General features: G+C 38.1%; 1 protein-coding gene across 4 annotated transcripts in view; it reads right to left on the bottom strand.

The window, feature by feature from the left end:
* The window catches only part of fancd2.L (FA complementation group D2 L homeolog), a 44,177-nt gene extending 31,897 nt beyond the window's left edge, over positions 1 to 12,280 (bottom strand). The window contains exons 1-10 of one of the 4 annotated variants that reach the window (XM_018256917.2): positions 12,149 to 12,280; positions 8,137 to 8,212; positions 7,846 to 7,986; positions 6,100 to 6,167; positions 3,778 to 3,881; positions 2,824 to 2,887; positions 2,322 to 2,374; positions 2,159 to 2,237; positions 692 to 816; positions 97 to 184 (exon numbers count right to left, since the gene is read on the bottom strand). In XM_018256917.2, coding sequence (XP_018112406.1) covers positions 97 to 184; positions 692 to 816; positions 2,159 to 2,237; positions 2,322 to 2,374; positions 2,824 to 2,887; positions 3,778 to 3,881; positions 6,100 to 6,167; positions 7,846 to 7,986; positions 8,137 to 8,203 — 789 coding nt within the window. In that variant the 5' untranslated portion in view covers positions 8,204 to 8,212; positions 12,149 to 12,280. 4 annotated transcript variants of the gene reach the window in all.
* Positions 12,281 to 13,592: the final 1,312 nt, after the last annotated feature.

Raw genomic sequence — 13,592 nt, 5'->3', positions numbered from 1 at the left:
TACACAACTACAAGGACTGAGATGTTTGTGGGTGCAGGGGGTTTCATCTAAAACAAAATCAAGCTTATTTTTTCAATGAGATCAACGTGTTCCTACCTCAGAAAGCAGGTCTGCATTAATATTGAGGCTGGATAAGGCATCTAGAATTGGCACTGTAAGCTGTGTATTCTGTTGCAACAGAGAGCTGGGGGGAAACAATTCAAAGTTAGTGCTGATGTAATAAAACTCATTCCATACAGATTCATTGGCTGGGAACTGCAGATGTAGCTGAAAGGTAGACCCCAGCTGCTTGTCCAAAAAGACCATCATCAAGCACTAGCTTTTACTTACAAGCTTTTTGAACGTGCCAGATGATGTGCAACATGCAGCAGTGAACAAAGTAGATCATTTCCTGTAATGACTGCATAAAAGTCACTTCCCAGCACCGAATTTGCGAGTACAACTTACAGGAGTTGAGATACAGTATGTAAAAGTGTTAAGCTCACCATAACAAGGAAAATGCACTTTTTTGACAGATGCATACACTCTTTTAAACTCAGGGATATTTAGCACAATTCCAAAGTGATTATTAACTAAACTAAGAATGCTAAGATTAGTGAAAATGCGCAGTTGACCTTATTTAACTGGAAAATACTCTGTAGGCTATGGGCCTTGATAGAAATAATTATACAGGTGCAATCGGGCTACTTACTTGAGTTCTCTTGCAACATCGTTATGTTGAGAATCCTCCAGGATTTCAGGCAAGCTAGTGACAATGTCATGCTGAATATCAACAGGTGCCACAGAGATCAATTGCATAATCTTTAGAGTGAGGTCCTAAAAAAAAGCAAGCCAAGTTGCAAGTTTATATTTAAAATAAACTGGGCACTATTTATTAAGAGGGAGTCATACAAACCATAAATTTTAGATCTGCCGAAAAATTGATCCTTCACAAAGGATTCAGCTCAATACCGAACCAAATCTGAACTATAATTTCCATATACTGCAACAATCTAACACATACTCTAGTCTTGCCTTTTATCGCAAAGATGTTATAGTTGCAGGAGACCTGACACGTAAAGCATTTTCTATTCTGGTAACCTCACAAACCCAACTGCCAATTTAGGATGTCATGGTGGTTGGCCAAAATGTTGTAATCTGATTAATTTAGGATGTCATGGTGGTTGGCCAAAATGTTGTAATCTGATCATCTATATATGTCCTCAGACCCCCAGGCCATTGATTGGATTACAATAGGGGTAAATGAAGAAGCATCCGGCACAGAACCATATAAACAAACTAGTATGGTCCTTGCACAACAGGTTATCAAATCTGTCTCATAGGTGTATCGTCAATTCCATACCAGATACCAGTCAGGTAATAGTCATTATAGCTCCATTTAAAACCCAGTAAGCGTCCGACTGCAAAACAACATTCACCATCATTTTTAATACATACAATGAATGATGATCCTGCTTTTTATCAGTATGCTATTCCCTTTTTTGGGGGGGTCTCTATATATCATATCTATTAAAGAAGAATTCAACCTGTAATAAAAAAAACCCTCCCCCCCTAACCTAGGTAGACCCTCCTCCCCCAGCCTACCTGCCCCCCCCCCCGGCAAATGCCCCTAATTTTTTACTCACCCCTCGGTGCCGATTGTGGCCTCGGAGTTCACAGCAGCCATCTATTTTTATTACGGGTTGAATTATCTTTTACGAATCAAGTTGTGTTTTCCAAGAAAACTCGGGTTTTCAAGTACATTTTTTTGCTCAAAATTCAAATTTTCAGATAAAACAAAACCGCACATTTTTCACGTTTTTTTAAACTTTTTTTTTTTTTAAAAAAACTCACATTTTACGTACCCTGACCCTGGAAATAGCTCAAATACAAAAATACACCAGCTAAAACCTGTCGAAGTCATGTGGGGGTCTCTTGAACTATTTGAAGATGGTAATAGCCTTCGTGATGTTTGAGTTTTTTCGGAGGGTTTTGCCCAAAACTCTATCAATTCGAGCTTTTTATCGCCCAAAACTCAATCAAGTCGAGTTAGCCCTGAACTGATTTGCGTCTTTTCCATTCGAGGTATTTCTTACATTAGAAACGATTCGAGTTGTGAGTTCATCGAGTTATATAAAACTCAAAAATTTGACCTTTGATAAACACCTTGATGTTATACCTTGCAATCCAGTATGCGGTCAAGCCATTTAAATTGGTTGATGATTAATCGAGGAATGCTGATTCCATCGCTGCCAACACTGAAACATTTTGAAAAAGTTATCATCAAACAAATTCCACAAAACCAACTGATTTTTTTTAAATTACTTTTACAAGAAACTTACCTATCATATAAAAACTCTGGAAGTTTCTCAAACAATGTATTTATAACAGATTCCTAATAAAAACATATATTTAAATGAGTACAAGACATTTCAACTCAATAAAAAATATTTTACACATGCAATTACAGAAAACATTTCATACACTTTAATTCTCATGATAATAATGCAATTGAAGTCCAAACAATATTAGACGTGGATTTTTTCTTTGTCATATATTTTCCTGTAATGAATATACTCCAGTAAATAGTTACTATCTATAACAAACTATATCTGTATAATATGAGTGGCGATCTCCATGATTTCTCATATGAAAGAACTTTATGCATAGAGACTAAGGCCATATTATTTAAAAAATGTCAGGAAGAAAAGGAAGAGGAAGGGATGCATGTAAAGTCTGTATTGTTTCCTGATTCCATGAATGGTCAGAAAATTGTCCATTTAATTGTGATATTAACAGAACCTTAATCGGTCAGAGAAAGTATTAGGTTAAAACTTGATATACCTGTAAAATATCTGTACCCAACAGGAGTTTTATTAGGCTGTCATGGAAGGAACCAGTCATGGTACTGTTAATAAAGAACAATTACAAGCATTATTTGAGACTATTTTAAATAGGTCATCCACCCAAAAAAAACTGTTTTTTCTTTTGTTTTGTTTTTTGCACAAAGAAAGAAAATCTAATTCCTACCAGAGCAACTACCAGAGCCAGTGACTCTTAAAGGGGTGGTTCGCCATTAAAGTAACTTTTATTATGTTATAGAACATCCAATTCTAAGCAAATTTTCAATTGGTTTTCATTATTTATTTTTTACAGTTTTATAGTTATTTGTCTTTTTCTTCTTTCAAATGGGCATCGCTGTCTCTGTAAGGCTACAAATGTATTGTTATTGCTTTTTATTACTGATCCTTCTATTCAGGCCTCTCCTATTCATATTCAAGTCTCTTATTCAAATCAATGCATGGTTGCTAGGGTCATTTGGACCCTAGTTACCAGATTGGTAAAATGCCAATTGAAGAGCTGCTGAATGAAAAGCTAAATAACTCAAAAACCTTCAATAATATAAAATCTAAATAAATTGCAAATTATCTCAGTATATCACTCTCTACATCATACTAAAAGTTATCTCAAAGGTGAACAACCCCTTTAACATTCAGATAGCATCTTCAATTGTAAAGCAACAAAAGAGGGTAAGAGGCAAATAATTTGAAAAAAAAAAAAATAGAAATGTTAAAACTGAATCAAATAGATGGATGTGCTGAAGGAAATAGAAAGTGAAAAAAGAATTTAAAGACCAATAAAATGCCATTAAAAACTGAGCCGACAGAGATTCACTAGATATTTCATTCAGATTTATATCCCCAACACAAAGGTAAGAAGAAACCAACAATTCAGTGATGAACACAGGTAAAAGATAATTCACTTTTGCCTTGCCATGTTAGTAAAAAGTGGTTTTACCTTGCTTCTGTCTCTTGTCTGTTTCCACAGGGAAGAAGGCAATTTCTAAATATATCTCGATCTTCAATGTGTGATTCTAGTCCACTGATGAACTCTTGAATGACCTAAATAATAATCAAGCATATACAATCACATAAGATATCATCTATCTCTAAGGAATAGAAAAGTTCAATGAGATCAATGAATAGAGCTTGTACTGAACATACTGTTTTTAATCAAGAAACAGATGGTTTTTGTTTTTCCTCGCCGTAAACAAGGCAATTCTACTTTCTGTTTTTATCAGCTGTAGCCTTTATTAGGCTTTGAGATAAGGAGCAGCTCATTATACAGATGGTTCTCCATATATTGGGGATTTGCTTTAACTCTGCAAAGTAAATGGCCCTAAATTAAAGCTAACAAATCATGTGATAAGTCAGGGACACTTGTAGAAAATGCAGCTATAAGTCACTGATCACATTCTATAGGATACTTAAAAGTTAAAGGGATCCTGTCATCGGAAAACATGTTTTTTTCAAAACACATCAGTTAATAGTGCTACTCCAGCAGAATTCTGCACTGAAATCCATTTCTCAAAAGAGCAAACAGGTTTTTTTTATATTCAATTTTGAAATCTGACATGGGGCTAGACATATTGCCAATTTCCCAGCTGCCCCTGTTCATGTGACTTGTGCCTGCACTTAAGGAGAGAAATGCTTTCTGGCAGGCTGCTGTTTTTCCTTCTCAATGTAACTTAATGTGTCTCAGTGGGACATGGGTTTTTACTATTGAGTGTTGCTCTTATATCTACCAGGCAGCTGTTATCTTGTGTTAGGGAGCTGCTATCTGGTTACCTTCCCATTGTTCTTTTGTTTGGCTGCTGGGGGGTGAAAAGTGAGGGGGTGATATCACTCCAACTTGCAGTACAGCAGTAAAGAGTGATTGAAGTTTATCAGAGCACAAGTCACATGACTCGGGACAGCTGGGAAATTGACAATGTCTAGCCCCATGTCTATTTCAAAATTGAATATAAAAAAAATCTGTTTGCTCTTTTGAGAAATTGATTTCAGTGCAGAATTCTGCTGGAGCAGCACTATTAACTGATTCATTTTGATAAAAAAAATGTTTTCCCATGACAGTATCCCTTTAACTTAAAGGCAAACTACTTCCTTCTTTCCATTCACTGTTTTCCACATTTTTCTTCAGACACATTTTTCATTAATTTTTCAGTAATTTTTATTGACATTTAAATTAGACACATTTTTCTCAGCATTCGTCTGCTCTAAAGATGGTGAAAAAGATGGCCATAATTTCTGCATGGTTACCGGAATTATATCACGATATTGTCTTGAAAAGTCGCCGAGATTATTTTAACTCACATTTTTGTGTGGAAAAAAACCTGTTTTTAACCTGGGTGAATATTCACTACAAAAAGTTCCTATTCTTTTCTCAGTATTAGCAATTAGTAGGTTTCTCCATATTCAAGATTGCGTCTTTTTGAGAATATAGTCCAGAATAATTTTTTTCTAAATTGGCTAGTGCTAGAGAATAAAACAGAATAACATTTTGCGAGTTTTTTACTTTTTTTTTCTCTTGTGATTGCATTTTTTTCCCTCAAACTCAAAAATTGGTAAATATGCCTAAGTCTAAGGTTTCTCACAAAGAGACCATGAAGCTGCTAACTGTAGCAGACCTATTTCTAGCCATCTAGACTACTACTACTGATCTGTTTAAGTGGTATAAAACTATGGAGAGATTGTGAGCTCTCTATAAAAGCTTCTCACTGCCACTTATAGATAGAGAGAATTTTATTTTACAGAAGTAGAATCCATCTCTACATGGTCTACGTATCACATACTACTTGGAACATCTAACAGTTAATGCCTTTTTAACAGCAGTGCTCAGTTGAGAGTTATAATGGAAAAAAGGGTGGCATATGAAAATGGATGGGTATGGGATCTGTTATCCAGAAACCCGTTATCCAGATTGCTCCAAATTATCGAATATTTGTCTCCCATAGACTCCATTTTATCCAAATTATTTAAAAATGATTTCCTTTTTCTCTGTAATAATAAAACAGTAACTTGTACTTGATCCAAACTAAAATACAATTAATCCTTATTGGAAACAAACCCAGCATATTGTGTTTATTTAATGTTTACATGATTTTTCTTGGTAGATTAAGGTATGAAGATCCAAATAACGGAAAGATCTGTTATCCGGAAAACCCCAGGTCCCGAGCATTCTGGATTAAAGGTCCCATACCTGTATTTCAGGCATGCACTTAATGGAATGATTTGGAGTACCTGTAGTACAATCAAATAAGAGCTACGTCCCAATACTCACATTTGGGTGCCTGGGATGCTTTCTTAGAGCCTGTTGAAGCTTTCTTTGGAAAACAGCCTGATCCACAGCTGAACAGACAGACAGATAATAGATAACATCATTACAAATCGGATGAAACAGTCATGGATTTTCAAGTCTCCTAAGTAACCAAAACATATATATCTATATTGATACCTAATTTAGACAACACAAGGTACAAGATCTTAAGGGGAATTTAAAAAAACTATTACGAATTCTACTACCGTATATACTCGAGTATAAGCCGACCCGAGTATAAGCCGAGGTACCTAATTTTACCTACGAAAACTGGGAAAACTTATTGACTCTAGTATAAGCCTAGACACAACTACAGCCCTGTCTCCCAGCAGCGCACATTCTGCCAAAGCGACCCCCCCAGCGATCAACCGGACTTCTTTGCAAAGTTGATGGTGACAGAGAATTGCCAAACGTATTACTGTGTGCATTGTCCCACTGTCCCACTACCATGTGCAGAGGGTGCTGTTAGATATTGCCATAACTGTTAATCTTTCGTATAACCAACAGAGGGCGCTGTGTGATATTGCCATCACTGTTATTCTTTCATATAACCAACAGAGGGTGCACTGTTATTCTTTCATATAACCAACAGAGGGTGCTGTGTGATATTGCAGTCACTGTTATTCTTTCATATAACCAACAGAGGGTGCTGTGTGATATTGCAGTCACTGTTATTCTTTAATATAACCAACAGAGGGCGCACTGTTATTCTTTCATACAACCAACAGATGGCGCTGTGTGATATTGCAGTCACTGTTATTCTTTCATATAACCAACAGATGGCGCTGTGTGATATTGCAGTCACTGTTATTCTTTCATATAACCAACAGAGGGCGCACTGTTATTCTTTCATATAACCAACAGAGGGCATTGTGGGATATTGCAGTCTCTCCCCAAGTGTACTGTTGGTATAGGAATGATTAAAAGTGACTGCAATCTCAGCTACTTGGGTCGGGTACCGCTGACCCGAGTATAAGCCGAGGTAGACTTTTTCAGCACATTTTGGATGCTGAAAAACTCGGCTTATACTCGGGTATATACGGTTTTTGGATTCGGCCGAAGCTCCGAATCCTTTGTGGCCGAATACCGAACCAAATCCTAATTTGCATATGCAAATTTGCGGCGGGAAGGGGAAAACATCTTTCATTATCTTGTTTTGTGACAAAAAGTCACTACATTTCCCTCCCCGCCCCTAATTTGCATATGCAAATTAGGTTTTGGATTCGATTCGGCCGTATCCAAATCCTAGTGAAAAAGCCCGAATCCTGGCCGAATCCCGAACTGAATACTGGATTCGGTGCATCCCTAAAAAAAACAAACCAATATACTGTGCACCATCATAATACGAAATCCTAAATAAATACAACTGAGCATTTTATCCTGCATTCATGATCCACTCCATTTCAGTGTATTTAAATGCCACTCTAAAAGCAGTGGAATAATATCTATTTTGTGCCCATATTTATGCTATGCCATATTTACTGCATTTACCTTTATAAAATCTTGACATGTTGATTTTGCAACATGTGGCACAGAAAACACACAAAAGATAAAACTGTAAGACACTGCAAACATCAATCTGTATACATGCATTAATATCAATTCAGTACCAAACTCCCCCACCTTAGCCTTTATAATTCCCCTTTTTAACAGGCTATGCCAAATTAGCTCTCGTGATAAAAGCTTACAGCATCTGTTTTAGGATCATACCAATTTCATTTTGACGATCTCCACATTTGAGAGTCATTCCTGATGACTTTAGGAGCTGCACGAATATGCTGTCATTCTCCACCACGCCATCTTGGGGCAAGGCCTTTGACTTTTTACTGCTCGTACGACACTTCTTGTTTTCTATCAATGCAAAATGTCACAGAGCAAAAGAACATTATAATTCAAAATGAGAACATTTATAGAGAATTAAAAAAAAATCAACGCAAGTCTTATTTATCAGGTAGAAATATAGGCATAATGACAGAAGTTATTCATACATGATTTACTCACTGGAAGTGTCTGCAGTAAAACTCTCTTCTCTGTCATCTGATCGAGACAGCTTTCTTTTGGCCACCATTGCACTAGTCTGCTAAAAAAAAAAAAATTTCTGACAATATGGTACAATTCAGTTGTGTAGGATTGATATTATAAAGCTTAATTCTCCAGCCTTAATTAAAGAAGACATTTAGCATAACCAAAAGCCCCTCCAATCTTGTAGGTAATAATGAATTATATATGGTGCAGGTTACAATTGGGAATAGCAATCTTATCTTTAAAAATGGCCTCTTTATTGGAGTTCCCTATAAATCTGCTACAGTTGCTCTCAGTGTTAAAAAAGAGAGGTGAGTGTGTCCTAATGGTCTCTGCCAAAAGCACTGTAGGAGGGGCTTAGCCAATCAAAGGCATGCAGTCAGTTCATTATTGTAGGTAATAATGAATAATACACAGAACAGGTATGGGATACGTTATCCGGAAAGCCATTATCCAGAAAACTCCAAATTACAGAATGGCTGTCTCCCATAGATTTAATTTTATCCAAATAATCCTAATTTTTAAAAATGATTTCCTTTTACTCTGTAACAATAAATCAGTACCTTGTACTTGATCCAAACTAAGATATTATGAATCCTTATTGGAAGCAAAACCAGTCTAGTGGGTTTATTTAATGTTTACATGATTTTCTACTAGAATTTGGAAAACACCAGGTCCCGAGCATTCTGGATAACAGGTCCTATACCTTTACTGGTTTTGGGGCTAAAAATGAATATTCTCTTCAAAAATGCCCTCATTGTTGGAGCTCCCCATAGAACTGTCAAAGTCTGTGTCTCAAATAAGGGGTGGGCGTATCCTAATGGATAGCACAGTAGGAGGAGGATAGACAATCACCGAACTGCAATCACACAAGCAAAGACAGGCTTCAGTTCCCTGTCAGGTCAGCCTAGCTGTTGATTGGTTACTATCCTACAGTGTAGTGAGCCGAGTACTGCCGGCTCCCCTGCACAGCCTGGGAAAGAAGGCAGCAGTAAGTGGAACAGCTGAAAAGGTTTTTGCAGAAAATTTCCACAAAACAGCCCAATACACGACTTTCCTAAGCACATTCCTTCTATATTTAAAAGAGTATAACACTCTTGTTTTTCACACAATATGCAGAGTATGTTTTTCCACTATTTACTAAAGCATTTTCCTTGCAGGGTGTTTAAGCAAACCTTTACACTTGCCCAAGCTAGCATTAGCCATTATATCCTATGACAGCACTGCAGGGATTCATTCAGCTGTTTGTTTGTAAAATATATTTTGACATTTAAGTGGTTTTAAAGTTCTTTGTAAATGTAATTAGATTTAAAGGCATCATTTTTTTATCCATATCTGTTGGCTGGGTCTGAGCCTTAAAACAATGTAACAGGTGTCAGTTCTCATCCGGGTCTTTCAATCAGCCTGTTTGCAACACAGTTGCAGGAGTCAGAGTCAAGAGTGCAGAGAATGTAAACAGCCAGACAAATAATACTTTAATGGAATTTACATATAAAGATAGCTACATACATACATGACTATTCTTTTGGCTTCCAGCCTATATGTGTACTACGAACCAACCAGCGTGGAAGAAAGACAGAAAGATTAAGTCTAATATAGAAAGCAACTTTATTTCAATAGTATTGTTTATTGCGTAACGCTGAACAATAAATCTATGTTAACCGGCAAACTTTATTTTTCATTTTGGGACATGAAAATAAATACTCATTGAAATTCCCTAAGAATATATTTCTCAGAGCAGCATCTCGGAAATGCTGCACACAAGATCCCATTCTACTATGACGGAAGGGTTAACACCTGGCTAATGTTGTTCGATGGCAACCAAAGGGACAGGGATAGAAACACTGTTCTGCTGACAGTCCTATAATCAAGTAAGGATTGCACACTCTGGAAAAACTTAAAATGTATTAATACAAGTATGGGATTCGTTATCTGGAAACACCGATATCCAGGAGGCTCCGAATTATGAAAAAGGCCATTTCCCACAGACCCCATTTTACCCAAATAATCCAAATTATTAAAAATTATTTCCTTGTTCTCTGTAATAATAAAACAGTACCTTGTACTTGATCCCAAGCTAAGCTATAATTAATCCTTATTTGAAGTCAAGACCAGATTATTGGGTTTATTTAATGTTTACATGATTTTCTAGTAGACAAGGTATGAAGATCCAAATTACAGAAAGATCCTTTATCCGGAAAACCCCAGGTGTCGAGCATTCTGGATAAAAGGTCCATACCTGTACATCAAAAACATGCCCACATTGCGGTTAGAATTTTGGGTTTGCACAACCTTAATAAATGATTCAACAAATTGTTGACACCATTAGGCTTTGAAGAAATCAGTAAATGGGAGTCTGACTCCCTGCACCCCATGCATCAAATATAGCATGTAAACAGGTTTTGCTGTACCTAAAACAACAGGAGTTTGTGTGACCAGCAGTGTTATGATAAAACCATAGGAAATGTATCTGGTTGTTAATGTGGATAGCTTCTTGTTGCAAGACCCAATATTGAAATAACCAGCACCTTTATTGCAATTAAAATATTTATGGGACACAAACATAATTGCTTCAGCACCAGTAGAAAATTCAAAACTTGTTGTGACTTCTCTTAAAACGAAACTGTTACTATCATAAAAAAAATTGACCAATGGCATTGTTGTATAGTTTGCAACACGAAAAACATGTTAGGTTGAGGGTTAAACTAATAAAACCATTAACACATAAAAACTACATCAGAAAAATAATAAAGCCTATTTGTAAAGAGAATGATTACACATCCAACTTTATAATAAAATTCATATCAAAGGCAGCTACCCTTTCATGGAGATCTTAACCTAAAATCACTTAAGGGTCAGACTCAGGGCACACAGGCAGATTCAGGGAGATTAGTCACCCGACAACAAATCTCCTCTTCTTCGGGGCGACTAATCTCCCAAACTGTCTCCCCTGCTGGCTAAAATGTAAATCGTCGGCAGGATGGCAGTCAGAGCACTTTGTTCTCCGAAGTCGCCCGAAGTTTTCTCGTGAGGCAACTATGGAAAACGAAGTGCTCAGACTGCCATCTCGCTGGTGATTTACATTTTAGCCGGCGGGAAGTCAGTTCGGGAGATTAGTCTCCCCGAAGAAGAGATTTGTCGTCGGGTGACTAATCTCCCCGAATCTGTGTGCCCTGACCCTAAGGTGCCAGATATCTGCCATCTGCTTTTTATCAGGCATCCCCTGTGCTGAGTAAAGCTGGGCACAGTACAGCAATTGCGAGTTCTGTGCAGAGCATGCTCCAACACAAGGCAAGAAGGATATGGTCCTACCTCAAGCTTTAATGTCTTCTGAATGGAACCCAATAATCAGTATAGAATGTATTGCCTCCTTTAACAACTATTGTCTATTGCAGAAGAGGTGTGCTCAAGCACAGACTAGCAATATGCAGGTTCTGCAAATGCCAGAGGGGTTGCTATAAAATGCCATAGACAGTAATTATCTGGTGGGGACTGTTTGGGCCTCTGTGTTCTCTAAGTGCCAGGGCTTATAATAAATGCCAGTCCAGACACGGGTGGGAGAAATAATAGGAATCCATTGCGCAGAACATTATGATGCTCCGATCCCTTCCCCTCAGCTCTGTCATTTGACTGCAAGTGTCATTTTTTATGTATTTTTATTAAATAGGCACCAGAGGGTCACCAACATGCCCTTGGGCGTCTATATAGAAATATGGCCCTGCCCTATGCATTTTTAAAGAAGGGGAGGATCTGTCTAACAAATTGCCCACCACCTGTGATTTAGGATTAGTGCCCCTTTAATCCCAACAAGGGCATTGTGCCAAGAGCTTTTATAGTCAAATACGCCCTGTACAGCAGCCCCGGCATTTCACTATACTGATCATTATTTTGGTCTCTGCATTTAGTATAACCCACCCACTTGCAAAAGCCAAAGAGCAGCAACACTCGCAACCCCCCCATCTCATGCACCCTAAACGCCAAAGTCACGCACCTAGTTATAATGAGCCGGACAGCAAAGGGCGCCAAATATTTGAGAAGGTTGTCGCCAATGACGTCAGGAATGACGTTATTTCCGCTCCCGTGATCTCCTCGCACCGTACAACCAATAAGCGGCTTCTTTCTGCCAGCCACAACATGGCGAAGGGAAACACAGCGCTGGTTTGTTGCTAGGTAACACCAAGCGATTCACTATCTGTGACAGACAAGTAGAGTCTGTACTGCGCAGAACTGTGAAACTGGAGACAAAAAGTGCGGCTGCGCAGAATGGGCGGAGTTACAAGTAGTTGCTGGAAGGGAAGGGCTGTACAGGCAGAGGCTGTTGTTACATTTCTGCAAGATTAATATTCAGGAATGAAGCAGCACTGGCACTATTGACTTTTATTGACTTTTCTATACTGAGACCCAGTTAGAGTTTATGTATTTTCCACAGGAGAAACCCCCTCATTTTGTAGGCAATTATGAGTAATATATGGTGTTGCTTTTACATGGTGCTAAAAATTAATATTATCACATTAAGCGCCGTAGGAGGGGGACAGCCAATCACAGCCGAGCAGTCACATGCAATGGCAGGCTTCAGTTCCCTATCAGGTCCTTGGCTCTAGAAAAGGTCATGTGGCTTCACCCCGGTCCATCTCCCGATGGATCAAATGGGTAATCAGGAGAGCCTACTCATTGGCGGATCTTCCAGAGCCATCTAATGTTAATGCTCACTCAACCAGGGGTCAAGCAGCATCTTGGGCGGCCAAAGTTGGGGTTCATTTGGAGGTGGTTTGCAGAGCAGCATCTTGGTCTACGCCAAGCACCTTCATTTCTCATTATAAACTGGCTGTTACATCTTCTGAATATTCTCTCTTTGGCTCTAGAATTCTTAAATCTGCTTCTTCTATGAATTAAATAATTTTTTGCATCATAACTGCTTAAAGGAGTATTATTTCCCCACCCAGGGACACTAAGCTTTCTACGTCCCGAGAGTGATTGACATAGAGAGGACTGGGGAAAAGGGAAAATTGTATCATACTTACTGTAATTTTCCTTTCCTGGTCCTCTCCATGTCAAGATCTCCCTACCCGTGGTGTCTTAACGAGGATATGAACTTATTACTAAATGCAGGGGGAGCGCCTGAGGGTGAGTATTTATTAATTAATTAATGGGTGGGTATGGGTTCTGTAATTAGGAGAGGGAGGGGCCTATCCCGAGAGTGATTGATATGGAGAGGACCAGAAAAGGAAAATTACGATAAGTATGATACAACTTTTCCTTATAAAATCAAGTGAAAACTCGTACCAATTTTTTTTTTCCAATTTTTTTTCCCAGATCGCTAGATTTTTACTAGTTTTTTTTCCAAAAACCCAGAGAAAGTAGGATTTTCTGGCCAAACCCAGCGCAGGCCACGATAACTTCAAATTGGTATAGGTGCCTCTTCCATTGACTTGACA

The sequence above is a fragment of the Xenopus laevis genome, chromosome 4L (assembly GCF_017654675.1).
Source record: "Xenopus laevis strain J_2021 chromosome 4L, Xenopus_laevis_v10.1, whole genome shotgun sequence".
Lineage (NCBI taxonomy): Eukaryota > Metazoa > Chordata > Amphibia > Anura > Pipidae > Xenopus > Xenopus laevis.
Note: the sequence above shows the minus strand (reverse complement) of the source record. Positions and strands in the feature narration are given on the sequence as shown.